This window comes from Rhinoraja longicauda, chromosome 3, assembly GCF_053455715.1.
Source record: "Rhinoraja longicauda isolate Sanriku21f chromosome 3, sRhiLon1.1, whole genome shotgun sequence".
In the NCBI taxonomy this organism is placed as follows: Eukaryota; Metazoa; Chordata; class Chondrichthyes; order Rajiformes; family Arhynchobatidae; genus Rhinoraja; species Rhinoraja longicauda.
Window position 1 is genome coordinate 85,702,206 of NC_135955.1, and position 25,324 is coordinate 85,727,529.

General features: G+C 42.7%; 1 protein-coding gene across 3 annotated transcripts in view; it reads left to right on the top strand.

The window, feature by feature from the left end:
* The window catches only part of LOC144592141 (xanthine dehydrogenase/oxidase-like), a 113,385-nt gene that overhangs the window by 26,493 nt on the left and 61,568 nt on the right, over window positions 1–25,324 (top strand). For all 3 annotated transcript variants that reach the window (XM_078396558.1, XM_078396557.1, XM_078396556.1), the window contains exons 3-9: window positions 1,121–1,287; window positions 7,635–7,804; window positions 15,852–15,928; window positions 17,173–17,255; window positions 18,338–18,554; window positions 20,582–20,799; window positions 24,450–24,617. In XM_078396558.1, coding sequence (XP_078252684.1) covers window positions 1,121–1,287; window positions 7,635–7,804; window positions 15,852–15,928; window positions 17,173–17,255; window positions 18,338–18,554; window positions 20,582–20,799; window positions 24,450–24,617 — 1,100 coding nt within the window. The remainder of the gene's footprint in view (window positions 1–1,120; window positions 1,288–7,634; window positions 7,805–15,851; window positions 15,929–17,172; window positions 17,256–18,337; window positions 18,555–20,581; window positions 20,800–24,449; window positions 24,618–25,324) is intronic.

Genomic DNA, 25,324 nt, shown 5'->3' on the forward strand with positions numbered 1-25,324 from the left:
ATGGAATCCTGCACCAATACTCCCAAGTTCCTTTGCACCAACGATTTCTGAATCTTCTCTCCATTTATAAAATAGTCAGCGCCTTTATTCTTTCTACCAAAGTGCATGACCGTACACTTTGCTACGCTATATTGCATATGCCACTTCTTTGCCCACCCTCCCAACCTGTACAAATACTTCAGCAGACTCTCAACACTACCTGCCCTTCCACCCATCTTTGTGATGCTAGGAAAAAGTGAAACCTTGCAAAGGGGAAAGGCACTCTGTCCTGATCAATATAAGACATGACGGTTTGTATTGAACCTCCTTGTAACAGTGCAGGAGGCTGGGATTTGGTGTATTATTGTCACATGTACTGATGTACAGTGAGAATGTTAGTTTTGCATGCTATCCTATCAAGTTGGAAAATACTGCAAACAAACACAGTCAAGCCAAACTCAAGCACAGAGGGAGCGTGGAAAAGGGGATTATTTTAACCAGGAGATAACCAGGAGATGAGGGTAAGGTTTGCATTCTGCATGAAGTGTTCTGTGAAGCAATTACTCAAAGTAGAAGAGACAGCATTATAATTATCCCCTGGATTTAGACTTTAAAGATAGAGCTCTAGGGGCTAGTGGAATAAAAGCATATGGGGAGAAGGCAGGCACAGATTACTGATTGTAGATGATCAGCCATGATCACAATGAATGGCGGTGCTGGCTCGAAGGGCCAATTGGCCTCCTCATGCACCTATTTTCTATGTTTCTATGATGCAGTGTGGGAACAGACTCTTCGGCCAACCGAGTCCACGCAAACCAGTGCACAAGCACTATCCTGCACATTTTGACAATTTACTATTTACAGAAGCCAATTAACCCACAAACCTGTGCATCCTTGGAGTGTGGGAGGAAACCAGAGCACCCAGAGAAAACCCACACCTTCACAGGGAGAATGTAATGTATTCAGGATCGAACCCGGGTCTCTGGCACTGTCAGGCAGCAATACCACTGTGCCACCTTGCCGCCCCTGTTCAAGAATTCCAGCACTTATTGTTTTCCATCCTGTAAAAATGTTTCCCTTTGCCTGACTTTTTTTTACAATCAATTGGATGTATTATCAACATATTTTGTTCAACAAACAGTGAAATATGAAGATCCACTGATGTCTCTGGCTGAATACCTGCGCACCACTCTGCAGCTTTGTGGAACAAAGCTCATGTGTCGTGAAGGTGGATGTGGATGTTGTGTGGTGGTGGTTGAATATGACGACCCCTTGATACCTGAGAAAAGAATCGAGTCAATTAACTCAGTAAGTTTCTGACTGTTATCTTCTTAGTTGGCAATATTGTTGCATTTTTAATATATTTCTTTCAAACATTTTCACCTCTACAGTTGTGAGGCCCAAGCAACTGGCATGGAAGGGCGCAGCGGTAGAGTTGCTGCCTTGCAGTGCTTGCAGCGCCGAAGGCCCGGGTTCGATCCTGACTACGGGTGCTGTCTGTATGGAGTTTGTACGTTCTCCCCGTGACCGCGTGGGTTTTCTCCGAGATATTTTGAATTCCTCCCACACTCCAAAGGCATACAGGTTTGTAGGGTAATTGGCTTGGTATAAGTGCAAATTGTCCCTGGTATGTGTAGGATAGTGTTAATGTGCAAGGATCGCTGGTCAGTGCGGACTTGGTGGGCCAAAGGGCCTGTTTCCGCACTCTATCTCTAAACTAAACTAAACTGTTCAATGCAGGATGAATGTGACTTCCTGTAGATATAGACAATAGACAATAGGAGCAGGAGGAGGCCATTCGGCCCTTCGAGCCAGCACCGCCATTCAATGTGATCATGGTTGATCATTCTCAATCAGTACCCCGTTCCTGCCTTCTCCCCATACCCCCTGACTCCGCTATCCTTAAGAGCTCTATCTAGCTCTCTCTTGAATGCATTCAGAGAATTGGCCTCCACTGCCTTCTGAGACAGAGAATTCCACAGATTCGCAACTCTCTGACTGAAAAAGTTTTTCCTCATCTCAGTTCTAAATGGCCTACCCCTTATTCTTAAACTGTGGCCCCTGGTTCTGGACTCCCCCAACATTGGGAACATGTTTCCTGCCGCTAACGTGTCCAACCCCTTAATAATCTTATACGTTTCGATAAGATTGATATCCAATGTATTAGTGCATCCATCACTGATCTATCCTTTTTGAATCAATGCAATTAAATATTGGGATCATTCTTGTTTGGCAGGTTTTCTAATTGGTATGTTTCAGTTGAGCTTATTGTCACGTGCACCGAGGTACAGGGAAAAGATTTTGTTGCGTGCTAACCATTCAGCAGAAAGACAATACCGGATTACAATCGAGCAATCTACAGGGTTCATGATACATTATGAAGGGAATAACGTGAATAGAAAGTAAGAAATGTTGCTGTCAGAGTGGAGATTTAAACAAGTGGAGTGATTGTAATGCTTGATTGCAGATCCACTTATGTGACTAGCACACAGAGAGTCACCTGCGTTGGCTGCCATCTTGGATCAGATGACAGAGACTGTTAAGATAATGATTCTGTAAGACTAACATAAAAGATTAAATTCTACTTTGGAGGTCCGAGGTCAACTTAAAAAAAATATATAAGGTGATCTCATTAAAACGTACAATTCTCAACAAACGTAAAACGCACAATTTGACAGAGTGAATGCATCATACTTGTAGGATACAAGGAACTGCAGATGCTGGTCCATGAAAAAAAGACGCAAAGTACTGGAGTAACTCAGCGGATCCGGCAGCAACTTTGGAGAGCATGCGTAGGTGACGTTTCAGGTTGTGACCCTTCTTTACACTGATGTTGGGGTAGGGAAGAAAGCTGAAAGAGGAAGGGCAGGACAAAGACTGGTAAGCACTAGGTTGATACATGTGAGGGGAGTTTTGTGAAGTAGATGGTGGACAAAGGCCAGTGATCAAAAGAGAGAAGGTTTGAGACAAAAAGGATTGAAGGATTGTGAATGTTACTCCAGCATTTTGTGTCTATCTTTGATTTAAACCAGCATCTGCGGTTCCTTCCTACACATTGAATCGGTAGGAAATGTGGGAGAGAATAATTTGCAGGGCTTCAAGGAAATAAAGAGAAGGGATTTGAGACTCGTGAGATAGCTCTTCTGAGAACCAATCTGGAACCATTGGGCAAATAGCTGCCTCCTGCTTTGTAGTTACTAACAGAGGTGGATTTGACAGTGAGCAGCTCAGAAGAAATTGGTTCCATTTTGGAAACAGGAGGGATGACTAACTGAAATGTTCTTGCAGCCAGCATCCTTGGGCAAGTTGGACTGAATGGCCTCCTATACTGTTGGATTCAGATTTTCATTGTCCTTCAGACACGTGGCACATTCCCAAAGACCATGTTAATCAGTTTACAACTCCATCTAAGCACTTATTCAAGTTCAGTTGCGACCAATTGTATGAATTCAATCCCCTCTTGCTTACGTTTTCTACCTTTAATTTTGGTTTAGTTGAGAGATACCGCGCGTAAACAAGCTGCTTCGCCCATCGAGTCCGTGCCAACCAGCGATCCCCGCACACTAACCCTATCCTACACACTTGCAACAATTCACAATTATACCAAGCCAATTAACCTAGACGCCTGTACGTCTTTGGGGTACAGGTGTGAGGAAACTGGAGATCCTGGAGAAAACCCATGCAGGTCACGGGGAGAATGTACAAACTCCGTACAGACAGCACCCGTTGTCAGGATCGAATCCAGGTCTCTGGCGCTGTAAGGCAGCAACTCTACCGCTGCGCCACCATGCCTCCCTGTTGGAACAGTTACGCATGGCATACAAGCTGCTGCAATTAATATCCCCATTAAGTGTAAAGTAGGCCATTTTGGAGGTTAAGTGACAACTTGGTGATCTTGAAAAAGCCATGGAACAATAATGAGTTTGTGATTCCATTGAACTGAAAATGGGGGGAAAAAGGTTCTGGTGTTCCAAGAGTTAAACACTCTTGAAAATGTCTAGAATTGATTACATTGATGCAAAATTCATTTTTCGAATCCTTCGACTGGTGACATTTATTATAAATAATTTATATGGAATAGATTTGTTTACAACAGAAATCATTGCTTTCGTGCAACAGTGCAATTATTTGTGGTGTTATAGGTAGTGAGCATGAGCATTCTGTCTGATGAAAGTTGTATTGAGGGAGATAATTAGTAGTGCACTGGGAAGTAAACATAGCACAAAAAGTAAGGAGATTTGTGTTTGGTAGATTATTTCTTTGTTGTAACAATGCTTCTTGGCAATAAATCTTATACCGTTGGAAAGCCTGTTTATTTCCCTTTTAAATGGTGCCACATTTGTAAGGAACATGCATTTGTGGGATGAGCAGCAGAGCTGAGTATATGGGTTGCGCCCATGAAAAATTTGCCAAATCTTCTCTGCCAATGCCAAACAGCTTATTCTGCTGTTGCTATTGACTCTTGTTTTGAGCTTCTGGTACCCCCAGGTGCTGACAATCAGGTGCCTGATTGGCACCTGATTGGCAGCATCTGCGAGCATGGGCCCTGCTACAGTGGTCAGTAGGTGTCTGCTCCAAGAATCGACATGCCACGTTTGACTGATCTGGATAGGGCCCGTGCGATAGGGCAACTTCAAGCTGGTATTCCGCAAAACCAAGTTGCGGCATTATTTGGAGTGAGCCCTAGTACCATCTCCAAAGTGAAGGCCAAGTTCCATATAATGGGGGATGTCAGAGACAGGCCGCGAAGTGGGCGTCCCAAGAAGACGACACCCGAAGAAGACCGTTTCCTCACCCTGTCAGCACTTAGGAACCGTAGGCTGTCTTCTACAGGTTTGCAGTCAAGGTTTGCAGGACGATATGGCCGACGGCTCTCTGCCCAGACAATTCGGAACAGACTGCACGCAGCCGATCTCCGGTCTCATAGGGCTGCCAGGAGGCCTGCCATGACTGCCCTTCACCATCAGGCCCGTTTGCGCTGGTGTCGGCAACACGTGCACTGGAACCTGAACATGTGGAGGAACGTTATGTTCAGCGATGAGTCCAGATTCTGCCTACGGCAGTTGGATCAAAGGGTCAAAGTGTGGAGAAGACGCGGAGAACGCTATGCTGATTGCTGCACCGATAGAGTAACATCTTTTGGTGGAGGCAGTGTGATGGTGTGGGCGACATCTCCCTCACTGGAAAAACGAGGCTTGTCATCATTGGAGGCAATCTCAAAGCAGAGAGATATCGAGATGAGATTCTGCAACCAGTGGCAATCCCATATCTCCACAGTCTGGGACCGAACTCTATCCTCCAAGATGACAATGCTCGCCCCCACAGAGCAGGGTTTCTCAGAGACTATCTCCAGAATTTGGGAGTGGAGAGGATGGAATGGCCTGCCAGCAGTCCTGACCTCAACCCCAATGAACACTTGTGGGATCAGCTTGGGCGTGCTGTTCGTGCCAGAGTGACCAACACAACCACGTTGGCTGACTTGCGACAAATGCTGGTTGAAGAATGGGATGCCATCCCACAACAGTGTGTGACCAGGCTGGTGACCAGCATGAGGAGGAGGTGCCAGGCTGTTGTGGCTGTGTATGGTTCTTCCACACGCTACTGAGGCTCCTGTTTATTAAATGAATAAATTGTTAAATTGCCAATATGTCTTGTTTCTTCAGACTTCAATCATCCAATCCACCAAACAACACCGAACAAGAGTCAATGGCAGAATAAGCTGTTTGGCATTGGCAGAGAAGATTTGGCAGATTTTTCATGGGCGCAACCCACATACTCAGCTCTGCTGCTCATCCCACAAATGCATGTTCCTTACAAATGTGGCACCATTTAAAAGGGAAATAAACAGGCTTTCCAACGGTATAAGATTTATTGCCAAGAAGCATTGTTACAACAAAGAAATAATCTACCAAACACAAATTTCCTTACTTTTTGTGCTATGTTTATATACATATGCAATAACAATATACATATTACTTTAATTTGTACCTGACGCACTGCGTTATAAAGGTTAAACACAAAGAGAAAATGCTGCTCTTTAATTTTTAATCTAGAATTTTCAAGTCACTGTTAAGAATCTGAATAATATATATATTTTTATTTTTGTAAATTAAAATGTGCTTTCTTAAATGCAAAATGTTTCCCCAGCCTCTTCTGTTTTTTGAGTTGTGGAGTTCTGCATATTTTTATTTACAAAAATAAATCTTGCTCGGATCAATGCCCCCTTTGTGAAAACATCCTCTGACTTTACTTTCTGTGTTCTTTTATCTTTTTGTTGAAACAGTGGCTTGTTGTACGCCAGCTGCTTCAATGACTGCCCGTTAACTGTGAAGCCACCATTCATTAATGAGCAAAAACACAGGGAAATGGGAGCTTAGGCACCGTAGGCCCCAAGCATGCCCTTGATGTTTATTGATGGAGCTGTATTGTGGAGGCTAACAAATTCAGTACTATGCATGTTACCATGAAGAGAAGTGGGGTGATATTTGTGCCTGTCCTCCATGTTCCTGATCAATTCCATCATCCTGTGTAATCATGCATTGGTTAGAAATGGAATCTAATAGGGGAGTGAATGAAGCAGGGTGGGGAGAAAATTGAGAACTGTATTAAGGTGTAAAATAGATTTACAAGGATGTTACTGCGTCTGGATGCTTTGTGTTATAAGGAGAGACTAAATAGTCTTAGACACAAAAAGCTGGAATAACTCAGCGGGACAGGCAGCATCTCTGGGTGACGTTTCGGGCTGAGACCCTTCTTGGAACATAGTCTTGATTGTTTATCCTAGAGTGTAGGAGGTTGAGGGATAACCTTAAAGAGGTTTATAAAACCATAAAGGGCATACATAAGGTGAATAGGTCTTTTCCCCAGGGTAGGGAGTCTCAAACTAGAGGCATAATTTTAAGGTGAGAGGAGAAAGATTTAAAAAGAACTGAGGGGTACATTTTTCACACAAAAGAAGGTGGTGCATATTGGGGAAGAGCTGACAGAGGAAGAGATAAAGGTAGCTACAATTAAGACATTTAAAAGACACTTGGACAGGTACGTGGATAGGAAAGGTGTGGCCTCCTATGGACCAGGTGAAGGCAGGTGGGACTACTTATCTTGACAACTTTGTCGGTATAGATAGGTTGGGACGAGGGGCCTGTTTCCATGCTGTAAAACTATGACAACTGTTTTGTTTAGTTTAGTTTAGAGATACAGCAAGGAAACTGGTCTTCAGGCCTACTGGCCATCGACGACCATTGACCACCCGTTCACACGAGTTATCCCACTACTCACTAGGGGCAATTTACAGAGGCCAATCAACCTACAAACCCGCTGAGGGATGTGGGAGGAAACCAAGACGCCTGGTTGAAAACCCACGGGGTCACAGGGAGAGCGTGCAAACTCCACACAGACAGCACCCGAGGTTGGGATCGAACCCGGGTCTCTAGCGCTGTGAGGCAGCAGCTCAGTCACTGTGCCACGGTGCGGCCCACTCTGGATGGGCTTAAAAACTGCTTTGTGAGTTTTCAGATCTGGGTTTGATTTCTATGCATGGTGCACTCCAGCCATAAATATTAGGATGCAAATAATAAATGTTGTACATTTTTTTAAACATTTCATGTGGATTTATTTCTAAACTATATATTATGTCATATTATTGAATTTTTCAGTGTTTGCTCCCGATCGCATCCTTGCTGTCACTAAAGAACCATAATGTCACCACTATAGAGGCACTGGGGTCTGTAAAGAACGGTTTACACCCAATCCAGCAGCGGCTGGCTGATTACAATGGAAGCCAATGTGGATATTGCAGTCCAGGTTTTGTCATGCAGATGTACGGGTAGGTACAAAATATTTTCGGTATGTATTTAAGTATATTCCACTTGCGTGACTTCAATTACCCTTCATGGTTTGGTCGGTCATCAAAGCAATTTTTACTACATGAAATCGACTTTCTTATTAAGCATAGTTAACCGAATAACTATGAATAACTATGCTACAGATGGCTGTGGAGACCAAATTAAATGATGTTTTTAAGGCGGAGATTGACAGTTTCTTGATTAGTAAGGGTGTCAGGGGTTGTGGGGCAAAGGCAGGAGGATGGGGTGGATAGGGAAAGATAGGGAAAGATAGGTCAGCCACGATTGAACGGCGGAGTAAACTTGATGGGCCGAATGGCCTAACTCTGCACTGAGAACTAATGACCTTATGAACTGATATAATAAATATTACGCACTGAGGCTCTGCTGGCCTTAACTTGCAAGTTCACATCCATGAGAGGTTATCTTATTGAAATGTTCAAAATTCTTATGAGACCTGGAAGGGTATATGCAGAATTAACGAGCACAAATTAAACTCAGCAAGTCTGATGTTTCAGGTTGGGACCCTTCTTTAGACTTCGTCTCGACTCAAAATGTAGACTCGCTGAGTTCCTCTACCAGTTGCCATGAAATGCCTTCTGGAAATGCTGTGCATCTGCAAGATGCCCTCTGTCAACTTTGCTTGTTATATCCTTGAAGATCTCTAGCAGATTTGTCAGACGTGCTTTCTCTTTCCTAAATCCATGCTGACTTGGTTCAGTTGCATTAAGCTTCTGTGAATGACTGGTTATTTCTTCCTTGGGCATAGACTCCAGGGTCTTGTCAATAATTGATGTTTAACTAATAATTTCCCCTCACTCAAGCACACATTCTGAGACCACTACACTCTGATAGCCATTGTGTAAAGAAATCTCAAGGTAAAGACTTTTCCCTTTTAAATAGGGATGAGAAGTAATGTCTTCCCTCATAGTGTTGAATTTTTGGAATTTTCTTCCCCATTCTCTGCAGGCTAAATCGTTGATTGTATTTAATCAGAGGTCCATTGATTTCTGCATGTTGGTCTAATCTAAAGTGGGGACAGGGCAGGAAAGTTATATTCAGATAGAAGATCGGCCTTTTTGAATGGCAGACACAAGGAACTGCAGATGCTGATTTACAAGACAAGGCACAAACTGGTGGAGTATCTCAGTGGGTCACGCAGCATCTCTGGGAAACATGGATTGGTGACGTTTTAGATCACAGCCCTTCTTCAGACTGATTGTAGTGGTGGGGAAGGGAAGCTGGAAATGAGGTGGGGGCAGGACAAAGCCTGGTAAGTGATAAGTGATACAGAGGTGAGGGTTTTTGATCGGCAAATGGTTCAACAAAGGTTAGAGATTAAAAGGACAACAAGTGTGACATAAAAATAGAAGTGCGAACTGTGAAGCCAGAGGAAAGATGGGGAGAGGGGGTAGGGGAGAAATGGGTGCAAATCCAGGTGGGGCACATTGGAGAGAGGGGAGGAGGGGGAGGGCGAAGGGAAAGGGGTTGTTTGTAGCTAATTACCTAGAATTGGAGAATCCATTGTTCATACCATTAGGTTCTAAGCGACCCAACGGAATATGGTGCGCTGTTCCTCCAGTTTGTGGGTTGCCTTACTTGGCGATGGAGAAGGCTCAGGAGAGACAGGTCAGTCTGGAAAATGAGAAGAGGCGTTAAAATGGTTAGCAACCAGAAGATCCAGCAGGCCTTGGCAGACTGAGCAGATGTGATCGGTGAAATGGTCAACTAGTTTATGCTATGGTAGAATTGGCTTCAGTGGTAAACAATAAACTAAACTGAAACTACTTTCTGCCTCATTGGAGACCCTTGGACTGTCTTTGATCGGACTTTACTGGGTTTATCTTGCACTAAACGTTATTCTCTTATCATGTGCCTGTACACTATCAATGGCTAGATTGTAGTCATGTATTGTCTTTCCGCCGACTGGTTATCCCGCAACAAAGGCTTTTCGCTGTACCTCGGTACACGTGACATTAAACTAAACTAAACTAAATCCCAGTGCCATCTCTACTCTGGATTTAGATAAGTGTGAAAACGCACACCTCCAGATTCAGGGACAGTTTCTTCCCAGCTTGTTATCAGGCAAGTGAACCGTCCTATCACAACCAGAGAGCAGTGCTGAACGACTATCTACCTCTTTAGTGATGCTCGAACTATCTTTGATCGAACTTTACTGGCTTTACCTTGCACTAAATGTTATTCCCTTATCATGAACCTGTACACTGAGAATGGCTAGATTGTAATCATGTATTGTCTTTCCGCTGACTGGTTAGCACGCAACAAAAGCTTTTCACCTTACCTCGGTACACGTGACAATAAACTAAACTAAACTAAGCTAAACATTTCCCTAAAAGTAGAAAGGCTAAATGTTTGAAAAGGTTAATTTAATACTAAGCATTTGAATAATGCTTGCAAAATCTAGATGAAAAGTAGCTTTTATACAATACAATACAATACAATACAATATATCTTTATTGTCATTGTACCCAGGGGTACAACGAGATTGGGAATGCGCCTCCCATACGATGCACTAATTTAGGTAATTTAGACAGCAGCAACCCAACGAAACGAACAGTTATAACAGTTTTGGACAGGGTAAAGTGCAAGTTGATCTATGCGTTGTGGCCATCCGGCTCAGCAGGACCGGTTCATAGCAGCTATGGCCCTGGGGATGAAGCTGTTCCTGAGTCTGGAGGTGCGGGCATAGAAGGCCTTGTATCGTCTGCCCGATGGAAGGAGTTCGAACAGACTGTTGCAGGGGTGTGAAGAGTCTTTGTGGATGCTGGTGGCTTTTCTGAGGCATCGTGTGTTGTAGATGCCCTCCAAGTCTGGTAGCTGTGTTCCGATGGCCCTCTGAGCTCTATGGACTACCCGCTGTAGAGCTTTCCTTTCTGCCTCCGTGCAGCTGAGGTACCACACAGGGATTCCATGCGTTAGGATGCTCTCTATGGTGCAGCGGTAGAAGGTCGTCAGCAGCTGTTGGGGTAGACCAGACTTTTTCAGTGTTCTTAAGTAGAACAGTCTTTGTTGTGCCTTCTTGACCAGCGCAGCAGTGTTATTGGACCATGTTAGGTCCTCCGAAATGTGAGTGCCCAGAAACTTGAAGCTGGACACTCTCTCCACACTGACCCCATTGATAGAGATCGGGGCATATTCCCCGTTATGTGACCTACGGAAGTTGATGATCAGCTCCTTGGTCTTGGTGGTATTTAGGGACAGGTTGTTATCCGAGCACCAGTCCGCCAGGTTCTGCACCTCCGCTCTATCGTAATGCATAGAAAGGTTTGCGTAGTATTAGGTGCCAGGATCTCATGTTCCTTGAAACCATGCAAAATAAAGTGTGTAGGAAAGAACTGCAGATGCTGGTTTAAGTCGAAGATAGATGCAAAATGGCGTATCGGGTCGAGACTCTTCTTCAGACTGATGTCCCGACCCAAAACGACACCCGTTTCTTCTCTCCAGAGATGCTGCCTGTCCTGTTGAGTTACTCCAGCATTTTGTGTCTATGCAATATAAAGTCCCTGTTTTGTGGTGAAACTGTGCTCGTATTTCTGTTTAGAATTTGACACATCTAAATCTTGAGCTGAAGATTTTTTTTTGGCCTCTGACTAACATGTTGAAAAGCACCCATTGCCTCAACTAAGCATGGAATGTTGCAGGAATTTTTGCATATCATTACAATTACATTTGAAATGCTAGAATGTTTCTTTATTGACCAATAAACCATCAGAAATATTTTAAAATCTTTTAAAACTTCCTATCGTATGTCATTATAGACTTTGGGCAATTTTCCATGCGGTTACGGTCAAAGAACTTATAATAGCATTAGTGCTGTTTCATGCACAACTTTTTTTTTACAAAAATCAAGTTATTTACGGTATGGTTTAAGTATAACAGTTGCGCTACATGTGTAAGGAGCCAAAAATAAGTGAATGGTGACCTGGATGCACTTGAAATTTTGTTCTATATAATCCAAATTTCTGCGAGCAGCTGGTCGCAAATTTAATTTATTGATTATATTCATTTGTTATTGATCACATTTCGTTTTCCTTTCTGGTCAGGAAACAATCAAATTCCTGGACATATTACAGAGAACAGCCTAATTCTTTACTTCAGGTTGAGTTCTGAGGAGAGGTTAGGAAACAAGACTTTTCAGCTTTTAGTTTAGTTTAGAGATACAGTGAGGAAACAGGTCCTTTGGCCCACCGAGTCCGCACCGACCAGCGATCCCCGCACATTAACACTATCCTACACACACTCGGGACAATTTTTACATTTACCAAGCCAATTAACCCACAAACGTGTACGTCTTTGGAGTGTGGGAGGAAACTGAAGATTTCAGAGAAAACCCACGCAGGTCATGGGGAGAATGTACAAACTCCGTACAGACAGCACCCGTAGCAAGGATCAAACCTGGTTCTCTGGCGCTGCAAGCTCAGTAAGGCAACAACTCTACCGCTGAGCCACCGTGCTGCCCTTTAAAAGGAAATAAATAGAAGGGGCTACCAAGCATATCCCAAGGTACAAAGAATGTGAGATCAGGAGTTTATCTTTCAATCTCTCAAGCTTATTCTGCTATATTGTGAAGTTATGACTAAATTCTAACCATCAGCCCATATTACCTCAAATCCATTAGTACTACTGACTTGCAAGTAACCAATCAATATCAGATTTCAAATTGCAAGCTGAGCTTGCCACCACTGTTTTCTGGTCCAGACTAATTGTTTGCATCTTTTGCATGGGCAAGTGTAGCCGTACATTCTTCTTGATCATATCATATCATATCATATATATACAGCCGGAAACAGGCCTTTTCGGCCCTCCAAGTCCGTGCCGCCCAGCGATCCCCGCACATTAACACTATCCTACACCCACTAGGGACAATTTTTACATTTACCCAGCCAATTAACCTACATACCTGTACGTCTTTGGAGTCTACGTTTGTAAGTTGTAATGTAAGTTTGGTGCTCATATCAGATCTTATTCGTGCAGTTAATATTGGTGGTAAACTAAGGTGTAATTCTTGGTTTGGTGTATGATCATTGGTGTAAGATTTCTTATATTTATTTTGTATGTTAGTGTGGAAAATCTGATTTGGGGAATTGGATTAGCACTGGAAAGCTTCCCTGAATGCAGTCATTAGTTGCCTCTAAAGGTTTGGATGGATGTTTGAATATAATATTTTTTTAGTTTCCTACACTGTAAACCCGACTTATTGCCCCGTTGCAACTCAAATAGTTGAATCCATTATCGGACAGTGGTCCACTTGAATGGTTCTGGTATCATAATGTTCTTCCCGTAACAATATTCTGGTGGAAGATAAGCTGTTGCCTGATATAACTCCTCCATTTGCTATTATTAAACCGAAGATAGTGTCACTATTGGTTTCTCTGCTGCTTACTGTGCAAATATTTACAATTATCTGCATACTAACATCCCTAAAAGCTATTCTTGTGATGTTTTATCTAGGCAAACAGCTTTTACTTGCACTTTGTTTTCTTCAACACTGGCCTCAGCAGTTTTCCCTTGTTGACAATTGACTTCCTTATGCGATGTTATCCTTTTTGAAAGCACATGATACAGAAATTGTAGCTTAATTTAGTTTCGAGATATAGCGGGGAAACATGCCCTTCGGCCCACCGAGTCTGTGCCAACCAGCGATCTCTGCACATTAACACAATCCCACACACACGGGACAATTTCCAATTTTACCAAGCCAATTAACCTCCAAACCTGCACGTCTTTGGAAACCGGAGATCCAGGAGAAAACCCATGCAGGTCAACGTTTCAAGGTCAGTTTATTGTCACGTGTACCAGTTAAGGTACAGTGAAATTCGAATTACTATACAGCCATGCTAAAAAAAAAACAAGACACACAACTGCATATAATTTAGCATAAACATCCACCACAGCGGATTCCACATTCCGCACTGTGATGGTAGGCAATAAAGTCCAATCTTCTTCCTCTCACGGGGAGAATGTACAAACTCCATACAGACAGCACCTGCAGTCAGGATCGAACCTGGGTCTCTGGCGCTGTGAGGCAGCAACTCTACCGCTGCGCCACCGTGCCACCCTGAGAGGAGGATGGTTTAAGGTCTTCGGGTGAATGCACAGGAAGAACATGTGACGGTGCATTGGGAAGTTGATTTACTGTGATATATATTGGATTAGGGAAAAATTATTGATGTAGATGACAAACAATAACGGGCCCAGCACCGAACCCTGAGGCACACCACTAGTCACAGGCCTCCAGTCCGAGAAGCAACCTTTCACCATCACCCTCTGCTTCCTTCCATGGAGCCAATTTGCTATCCTTTCAGCTATCTCTCCATGGATCCTATGAGATCTAACTTTCCAGCGCAGCCTACCATGCGGAACCTTGTCGAACACCTTACTGAAATCCATGTGCACAACATCTACAGCTCTGCCCTCATCGACCTTTTTGGTCACGTCTTCAAAGGTATCAATCAGATTTGTGAGACACAACCTCCCACGTACAAAACCATGTTGACTATGCCCATCCAAATGCCTGTATAACCTATCCCTCACAATATTCTCCAGTAACTTTACTCTCTAGTAAATTCACTTTGAAGCCACTTTGCATCCTCCTTTCAACTATCAATCACAGTTAACAGACTTCAACATATAGCATGTGTTCCCTCATCCAAATAATTGATATATTTTATGAATGTATCAATGGGTGGAGACACTGGAGGTAAGGCTTGGGTAACTGGTAGTGAAGGATGTAACAGGACAGACAGAGGTTCAATAACCATATAACCATATAACAATTACAGCACGGAAACAGGCCCGTTCGGCCCTACCAGTCCACACCGACCACTTTCTCTGACCTAGTCTCATCTACCTGCTCTCAGACCATAACCCTCCAATCCCCTCCCATCCATATACCTATCCAATTTACTCTTAAATAATAAAATCGAGCCTGCCTCCACCACTTCCACCGGAAGCTTATTCCATACAGCCACCATCCTCTGAGTAAAGAAGTTACCCGTCATGTTACCCCTAAACCTTTGTCCCTTAATTCTGAAGTTATGTCCCCTTGTTGGAATCTTCCCCACTCTCAAAGGGAAAAGCCTACCCACGTCAACTCTGTCCGTCCCTCTTAAAATTTTAAAAACCTCTATCAAGTCCCCCCTCAACCTTCTACGCTCCAAAGAATAAAGACCCAACCTGTTCAACCTCTCTCTGTAGCTTAAGTGCTGAAACCCAGGCAACATTCTAGTAAATCTCCTCTGTACCCTCTCCATTTTGTCGACATCCTTCCTATAATTTGGCGACCAGAACCGCACACCATACTCCAGATTCGGCCTCACCAATGCCCTGTACAATTTCAACATTACATCCCAACTTCTATATTCGATGCTCTGATTTATAAAGGCAAGCATACCAAACGCCTTCTTCACCACCCTATCCACATGAGATTCCACCTTCAGGGAACAATGCACAGTTATTCCCAGATCCCTCTGTTCCACTGCATTCCTCAATTCCCTACCATTTACCCTGTACGTCCTATTTTGATTTGTCCTACCAAAATGCAGCACCTCACACTTATCAGCATTAAACTCCATCTGCCATCTTTCAGCCCACCCTTCCAATAGGCCCAAGTCTCTCTGTAGACTTTGAAAATATACTTCATTATTAACTACACCACCTATCTTAGTATCATCTGCATACTTACTAATCCAATTTGCCACACCATCATCCAGATCATTAATATAAATGACAAACAACAGTGGACCCAACACAGATCCTTGGGGTACTCCACTAGACACTGGCCTCCAACCTGACATACAGTTGTCAACCATTACCCTCAACAACAACATATGGGCCAAACGCAGGCAGGTGGGACATGTTGCCCGCTGTGGGCAAGTTGAGTAGAAGGGCCTGTTTCCACGCCGTTAGACTCTATGATTCTATTACTAACTGTTTGATTTGGTACATGTTGAATTTGCTCCTGGGTTTATTTTTTGTGTGTTTTATTGTTCCATTTTTCTTCTCCAGGCTTTTGAAGAATGACGCAAATCCTAGTTTGCAGGAAGTGGAGGATAACTTTGATGGCAATGTCTGCAGATGTACAGGTTGGTAGAGTAGTCAATGATTTGGCAGAATGTGTTTGGCCGATTCAACTGGCTTTTTTGCAAACCAGACAAAAAACAATTTGCGTTAAAAATTTCATTGACCTCAATATTTTTGAATTTGTGCTAGAAGACTGCTTCACCTGATGTGTCCTGGACTAAACTAGCTTCTTGGTACTGTCGGTGGCCCTGGCCCTTGTGTCTCACTCTGCCCTTGAGCTGATATTGCATGTTGTGAAGCGCGTCAGCAAAGATCTCTCCAAATCTGTAACCACTTGTGTTCAAAACAACTCTTCATCATGGTAGCGGTGGAGTTGCTGCCTTACAGCGCTTTCTGCAGGTTCGATCCCGACTACGGGTGCTTTCTGTACAGAGTTTGTACGTTCTCCACGTGACCTGCGTGGGTTTTCTCTGAGATCTTCAGTAAAAATGTAATAGTCCCTAGTGTTTAGGATAGTGTTAGTGTGCAGGAATCACTGGTCGGCGCGGACTCAGTGGGCCAAAGGGCCTGTTTCTGTAAACTAAACTAAACTAATTGCACAACTGAGAACTTCAGATCAGTAGGTATCACAAAATGCTGGAGTAGTCTCGATCCGAAACGTCACCCGTTCCTTCTCTCCAGAGATGCTGCCTGACCTGCTGAGTTACTCCAGCATTTTGTGATACCTTCGATTTGTACCAGCATCTGCAGTTATTTTCCTGCACTTCAGATCAGTACAGTGATTCAAATGACATGTTTTGCAGACAGTAGAGGTTAGATGAGGCACAAGTGAATGGGATGTACAAGTGGACACAACAAATTGCAGATGCTGGCTTACAAGAAAAGATCCAAAGTGCTGGAACACTACCAATAAAACCTCCCTCACCTGTATTAACCTGTCACTTGCCAAACATCCCATCCCACCCCACCTTTTTTCTCAGCTTTCTCCCCCTTCACTTCAATTAGTGTGGGGAAGGGTCCCTACTGGAAATGTTGCACGTCCATGTCTTCCAGTGATGCTGCCTGAACCGCTGAATTACTTCAGCACCTTGTCTCATTACTTGGGATGTACAAATTAGTGGGGAAGTAACAATTACAATGTAGGTCAGTGGAATTGCTGCTCTTTAGATCAAACTATTTCCGATCTTTAGTCTACAAGTTCAATTTCTTCCACTTGTAACATTGGAATGAAAATAAAACACACTATCAGACTCTAATTGGACTGCCAATTCATTTTGCTAACTTGTTATCTCTCTCATAAATCTAGGGTATCGTCCTATTCTAGATGCCATGAAGTCTTTTGTAAAGGATTCAAACAACTGGCAAAAAGGATTCTTTGTCGATATTGAGGTAGAAACCACTACATTACAACCATTACACTACAACCTCCAAATAAGCTCTGAACTACATAGACTATTATTGTTATACTGATCGACCTTCTGCGACAGACTGGTTCCACCAAGAATGCAGCACAGAATGCCACAGGAGATCCTTTATCCCACTGGCTATCAAACTGTACAACTCCTCCTCCTTCTGTCGTGGGGAGGAGAGAGAACTCCTAGACTTCCCTACTCCCCCCCCCAAAAAAATCTTTGCACATCCCCAACCCTTTCCACTCGTCATTTTAATTTCATGTTTCATGGATCTTGTGTGTTATGACTGTTGGCAGATCAATTTCCTTCCTGGGATAAATAAAATTCCATCGTATTGTATTGTTATTGCACTATTATTGTTTGTTAGTTTTTTATGTGTACATATGTATGTGCACTAAACTTTTTGCTCATTAATTATATTGTTTACAGTGTACTATGTTTCCATATTCTGTTGTGCTGCTGCAAGTAAGAATTTCATTGTTCTATCTGGGACATATGACATTAAAACACTCTTGACTTGACATTTATATGCAATTCATTTTGAGACGCATATACTGAGATGTCATAATTGAAAAGTCGTTTTCTATACCAAGGCATTTTTTTGACAAAACTGACCCTCTTGTCCAGAATTTGGAACAGCCAAATCAGTCCTAGTGATTTTTAGTTTAGTTTAGCATTAGTTTCGAGATACAGCACAGAAACAGGCCCTTTGGCCCACTGTGTCTGCGCCGACCACCGGTCCTCGTACACTAACACTTTCCTATACACTGGGGATATATTTGTTTTACCAAAGCCAATTAGTCTACAAACATGTTCATCTTTTGGAAATGTGGGAGGAAACTGGAGCTCCCGGGGAAAACCCACACCGTCACGTGTAGAACGTACAAACTCCGTATAGACAGCACCCGTAGTCAAGATCGAGCCCGGGTCTCTTGCACTATAAGGCAGCAACTCTACTGCTGCACCGCAGGTTCCTTGAAGTAATGAAAGGAGTATCATAAAAACTCACAGCTTCTACAGTTTAAAATATGTTTTTATTGTGTGCATTTGTGTTTCAAGGATATGAAGCTTTGTTCCAAGACAATGAAACTCTGTAAGCGGGGCCATTTGAAGACATGTGGACGTTGTATTGGTGCAGCGGTGAACACAGCCGGCCTGCTTTTCTCAAACAAAGAGATAAAATGGTACCAACCCACCTCGCTCACAGACCTGTATCTGTTAATACGAGAGCATTGTGATGAAGCCGTCAAACTTGTTCACGGAGACACTGCCAAAGGTATCTGAGTAGACGGAAACAAAACTATAACTCTGTCTTTACTAAAGTTTGTACTTTTGTTTCTGCCCATAATTTACTGCCCCAAAGAAAAAAAACATACTGTAGACAAAATATCAGCAAGTGTTTCTCTGCCAAGAGGCTTCCTCTAACAACACAGAGGAAGCCTCTTCGCCCACTGGATCTGTATCTGCTCTGGATGCATTCCCAAGATTCATATTTCATAAGTTCATAAGTGATAGGAGCAGAATTAGGCCATCAAGTCTACTCCACCATTCAATCGTGGCACTTTCTCCCACTTATGTCCCTTTGCATCATTTTCTCCCTGGTTCTCCCAGCAACTGCTTACACTCAACCCTACTATGGAAGAGGCCATTTACAGTATCTAAATAACCGAACGATCAGCGTGTCCTTGGGATGTGTAAGGAAACGAGAGCAACTATTAGAAACCTTTGTGGCTCCAGGTGAATGTGTAAATTCCACAGGGACAGAACTGGAGATGCTTGGATTCTCCAAAATTGGAGAGCTGAGAGGCAGTAGCAGGACCTGTTGTGCAATTTGTACTCCTGGTTGACACTTTTCACCGAAGCAAATGTGGAGAAGCCATTCTGTCCGACAAGTCTGTCTTTTCCCCCTAGGACCAAGTACAGTGTACACCGTCAGGAATGTTACCCAACTTACTTAAAATCTTTGTTTAGGAAAGAACTGCAGATGCTGGTTTAAATCGAAGATAGATCCAAAATGCTGGAGTAACTCAGCGGGACATGCAGCATCCCTGGAGAGAAGGAATGGGTGACGTTTCTGGTCTGAAGGAGGGTCTCGACCCAAAATGTCACCCATTACTTCTTTCCAGTGATGCTGCCTGTTCCGCTGAGTTACTCCAGCATTTTGTGTCTATCTTGATGAGTATGAACCACATATATGATTCTAGTTTCCAACAACTCCAGCATTTTATCATATAAACGCAAGTCCTTTCTTTGAAGCTATACTGACAGTTCCAGTGAACTGTCTGTAAGCAGATTTTTTCGAGGTGAAAAATGTTTGTTTTCTAAAGCTATTCATATTATACCACTCTACATATACTTGCTATAATGTCTGTTGTGCTGCTGCAAGTAAGAATCTCATTGTTCCATTATCGAGACATATGACAATAAAACACTCTTGATTCTTGACTAGCAAGATGGCTGACCAGTCTGGAAAAGCCTCAAAATGCTAAAGACAAGTTTCTCTCAGCATCCCGACCACAGTCCTGTGACATGGTTTCCACTTAATAAAGCATAGAGTCATGCAGTGTGGAAACAGGCCCTTCTACCCAACTTGCCCACACCGGCCAACGTGTCCCAGCTACACTCATTCTACCTATCCCCTGTCCTATCCAAGTACCTGGCTAATTGTTTCTTAAATGATGGGATAGTCCCTGCCTCAACTACCTCCTCTGGCAGCTTGCTCCATACACCCACCACCCTTTGCGTGAAAACGTTACCCCTTAGATTTCTATTGAATCGTTCCCTTCACCTTAAACTTATGTCCTCTGGTTCTTGATTCACCTACTTTGGGCATGATTCTATACACTTCTATAAGATCACCCCTCAACCTCCTGCGCTCCAAGGAATAGTGTCCCAGCTTACTCAACCTTTCCTTATAGTTCCGACCCTCCAGTCCTGGCAACATCCTCGTAAATCTTCTCTGTACCCTTTCCAGCTTGACAGCATCTTTCCTATAGCATGGTGCCCAGAACTGATCTTAATACTCTAAATGCAGCCTCACCAATGTCTGAGACAACTGCAACATGACCTTCCAACTTTAATACTCATTACTCTGATTGACGAAGGCCAATGTGCCAAAAGCCTTTTTGATCATGAAGAAACAGATACGGTCAATTATCCAAACGGCATTCCAAACGGCCCACAGATTTCTGCCTCTTTATTTATTTATTTTTTGAAGACCCTATCCCCATCATAATTTTTCTGAAAGGCCAAACCATTTCAAAGAGTTAAGAATAAATGTGCGTTCTGATAATTTTCTTCTAGGTGTTTTCAAGAAAGATGGACCTTACAAAGTTTTAATTGATGTGAAAGGAATCCCTGACCTTTACGTGGTCACAATGGAACCAAGTGGCTTGAAAGTGTCCTCCAATGTCAGCCTGAATTCACTGATTGACTACTTGAAACAATATTCTGCCCAGTCACCATCCTACAACGTTATAGCAAGTCACCTGCTGAAAATTGCTAGCAGGCCAGTGAGAAATGTAAGTATTGGTTTTGTCAGGGTATTTATATTTTCGACAAGGATGCTCATCCTTTGTAAGTTGGTCACGGATGTTGAATTAGCAAGTTACATTAGCAGGAGATTAATTAATGTTTGGCTCTACTTTCAGAGTATCTTTGGAGCACCAATCTCCCGACGATTTAACAAATTTTCATGACCTGTTTTTCTGCCCAGATTGCATCTGTCAGGCTTTTTACACTGTCTATTTTTCTAATTTGTCCCTCTCAAGCACCTTCATGCAATCAGAGTTGCCCTGTTTTATTTTGGCATGGGAGTGCAGCGTAGATTCACCTGGTTAATTCCCGGGATGGCGGGACTGACATATGATGAAAGAATGAGTCGACTGGGCTTGTATTCACTGGAATTTAGAAGGATGAGAGGGGACCTTATAGAAACATATAAAATTCTTAAGGGATTGGACAGGCTAGATGCATGATAAAATGTTCCCGATGTTGGGGGGAGTCCAGAACCAGGGGCCACAGTTTAAGAACGTGGGGTAGGACATTTAGGACTGAGATGAGGAAAAGCTTTTTCACCCAGAGAGTTGTGAATCTGTGGAATAAACAGTGTATGGTTTAGCAACTAATCACCAAATCGTACTGAATGCTCAATATTTGTGCATCTTTCAAACAACCAATGATAAATTCAAAATTAATTATTTACTTTTGTCTGTCTCCTTATCCCACTCCTTGTCTCAAAAGGTGAAAGCTGATTCTTTTTGGTCAGTACAATTGAGACCAAATGTTTCATTTCTCTTGGTTGCAACGTCCAATTTCTCCTTGCGTGTGCCATAATTCTACGATTCATTTTGTTCACTTGTTTTTATTTTCTCCAACTCTGAACGTTTGATCATCTTCTGATCTATTTGGAATCTTCAAGATGACCTTGTCTAGCTGCAGATGCTGGTTTAAACTCAAGGAAGACACAAAAAGCTGGAGTAACTCAGCGGGGACAGGCAGCATCTCTGGAGAGAAGGAATGGGTGACTTTTCGGGAGGATCTGAAGAATGGGGGTCTCGACCCAAAACGCCACCCATTCCTTCTCTCCAGAAGATGCTGCCTGTTCTGCTGAGTTACTCCAGCTTTTTGTGTCTACCTTTTTGTCTCACTGATGAATGGGTGAACTCACCTAAACATTATATATATTTCCTTTTTCTTTTTGACTGAATTTGCAACATCTCTTGTCATCCACCATACCCAAACCTTGCCATCCTTTTCTGTCTTCCTCACAGGAATATGTTGGTCCTAATTCTGACCAACTGGCCTCTAAACGACACCCCCATCTCAGAATGTGTAGAAAGGAACTGCAGATGCTGGTTTATACGGAAGATAGACACAAAGTGCTGGAGTAACTCAGCGGGACAGGCAGCATCTCTGGAGAAAAAGGATGGGTGACGTTTCGGGTCGGAACTCTTCTTCAGAATCTGATGTGTTGACTCTGAAGAAGGGTCCTGACCCAGAATGTTACCCATCCCTTTTCTCCAGAGATGCTGCCTGACCTGCTGAGTTGCTCCAGCACTTTTTGTCTTATCTTCCCACATCTCAGATGTGGACTTGCTTATCTCAGAATAAAAGGACGGACTTTTAGAATGGAGATGAAGAGGAATTTCTCTAGTCAGAAGCTGGTGAGTCTGTGGAATTCATTGCCACAGAAGGTTGTGGAAGCCAAGTTAATAGATATTTTCAAGGTGGAAATTGATAGGTTCTTGATCAGTACGGGTGTCAGAGTCAGGGGTTATAGGGAGAAGGCAGGAGAATGGGGTTGAGAAGGAGCGATAGATCAGCCATGATTGAATGGCGGAGTAGACTTGATGGGCCGAATGGCCTAATTCTGTTCCTACCACTAATGAATGTACCCAATAATAGCTGTTCCCAAACTACTCTCCCCAGTTCCTGCTAATAGTGTTGCAATTGGCCCCCACCCAATGGACACTAATTGTTATTTCATTCTTTGCAATCCTTTGGATTTCTTAGTAGTTAGAAAATATTTTTCTTTGTTTCTGCATTTTATCTCTGTAGAAAAAAACTGTCTATTGTTCTGAAGTTGCTGTGATCATAATCTTAATTTATTTTTCCTTTTGCTTTAAATGCACAGTGACAAAAGTGAATAGGTTCTTTTTTTCCCTCTCTCTTTAAATCTAGAGTTACAAAACAAATCTATTGGTATTTTACCAATTGGCCAAACATTTCTTGACGCAATGTTGACTATGAAATCGAATGCAGGGAATAATCCACCTAATGTGATTTAGTTTATTTTAGTTTAGTTCAGTGCTACAGCGCAGAAACATGCTCTTTGGCCTAACAAGTCTGCCCCGACCAGAGATCTCTGCACATTATCGCTATCCTACACACACTAGGGACAATTTATACTTATACCAAGCCAATTACCTACAAAACAGTACCTCTTTGGAGTGTGGGAGGAAACCGAAGATCTCGGAGAAAACTCACATGGTGTGGTCACGGGGAGAACGTACAAACACGGTACAGACAGCCCCCGTGGTTGGGATCAAATTCACGTCTGCGGCGCTGGAAGAGCTGTAAGGCAGCAACTCTACCACTGCGCCACCGTGCCACCAGCCAATTTAAAACAAGTGGACTTTCTTGAACTGGAACTTACACTTAAACTTTAGGTTACAAGTGTACTTGATGATGGAAGTGATCTAAAACTATCAGCGACAAAAGTCTTATTTAGGAAAGTGCATAGGTTCTTTTTTTTTCTCTTTAAAACTAGAGTCTCTAAAACAAAAGGTATTTTACCTAAAATGGACACAAAAGTGTAAGTCAGGAATAATTAAATGAGAAAGGGAATGATGGTTTTAAGCAAAAAGGGTGGCATAAGGACTAGGAACATAGTATTTCTTCAGATAGACATAAAATGCAGGAATAACTCAGTGGGTCAGACAGCATTTCTGGAGAAAAAGAAATGGGTGACGTTTTAGGTTGAGAACCTTCTTCAGATTCGGGCTATGATGTTGGCTATGAAATCTATTGGAGCAAATAATTCACCTAACGTGATTTACTCCAACCAATGAAAAAATAATGAATTTATACGGGCAATTTCTTGAATTTGAACTTGGACTTGAATTTTAGATTACAAGTGTATGGTGATGTCGAGAGATGTAGAACAAACGAATGAAAGATCTGCAAAAAAAGTAACGATGATAAAGGAAACAGGCCATTGTTAGCTATGGGCTAGGTGAAAATGAGTTACAGGCAATGAGACTCAACAAGACGATTTTGACACTACCACGATGACTTGGGTGGGGCAGGGACGGAGAGAGAGGAGATGCAGGGGTTACTTGAAGTCAGAGAAATCAATATATCACTGGGTTGTAAGCTGCCCCAGCAAAATATGAGGTGCTGTTCCTCCAATTTGCATTTGGTTGGCCAAACCTTTCTTGAGGCAATGTTGGCTATGAAATCTATTGGAGCAAATAATTCACCTAATGTGATTTACTCCAACCAATGAAAAAATAATGAATTTATACGGGCAATTTCTTGAATTTGAACTTGGACTTGAATTTTAGATTACAAGTGTACTTGATGATGGCAGTGACCTGAAACTATCAGCGTTATTCTGAGAATTCTACAGACATTAAGTATGACACTTTTTCTTGTTTCATCTTAATAGGCCGGTGGATGGGCTGGAAATTTGATGATGAAATGGCGGCACCGTGAGTTTGTGTCCGATGTATTTGTGGTCTTTGAAGCTGCCGGAGCCAGAGTAACTGTCGCAGATGTTGCTGAAATGAGCACTTACAATTTAGTGGATTTTCTCAATGTCAACATGCAAGGAAAGGTGAGTTTCTGTGACCTGCCTGTGGCCGTTTGTCCCCATTGTAACTTCAGTTATATCACCATTTTAAATTAACCAAACACTTTAAAAGCTCTAGATAGGGAGGAGTTGAGTAGCCTGGGACTCTATTCCTTGGAGGGCAGGAGGATGGGGGGGGGGGATATTCTTATAGAGGTGTATAAAATCATAAGAGGAATAGATCAGATAGATGCACAGAGTCTCTTGTGAAGTAGGTGAATTGAGGACGGAAGACAAAAGTTTAAGGTTCTAGAATTATTATTTTTTTTAGACAGCTGCTGAATAAAGTTATATAGAGCTCCTGGTCAGAATATTTTTGATGATATAATGTTATGATATAATATTGCCAATGGAAGTGATTAAAGCAGATACAATTCTAACATTTCATACAATGGGTGGTGGGTGTATGAAACAAGTTGCCAGAGGAGGTAGTTGAGGCTGGGACTGTCCCAACTTTTAAGAAACAGTTAGACAGGTACATGGATAGGACAGGTTTGGAGGGATATGGACCAAGCGCACGCAGGTGGAACTAGTGCAGATGGGACATGTTGGCCAGTGTGGGCAATTTGGGCCGATGGGCCTGTTTCCACACTGTATCACTCTATGACTCTAAATAATTTTCTGAAAGTTGATTAATATTAGTCTTTATATTAATCTTAAGCCTCTTGCCTGTGATATCTATTGAATGCTTG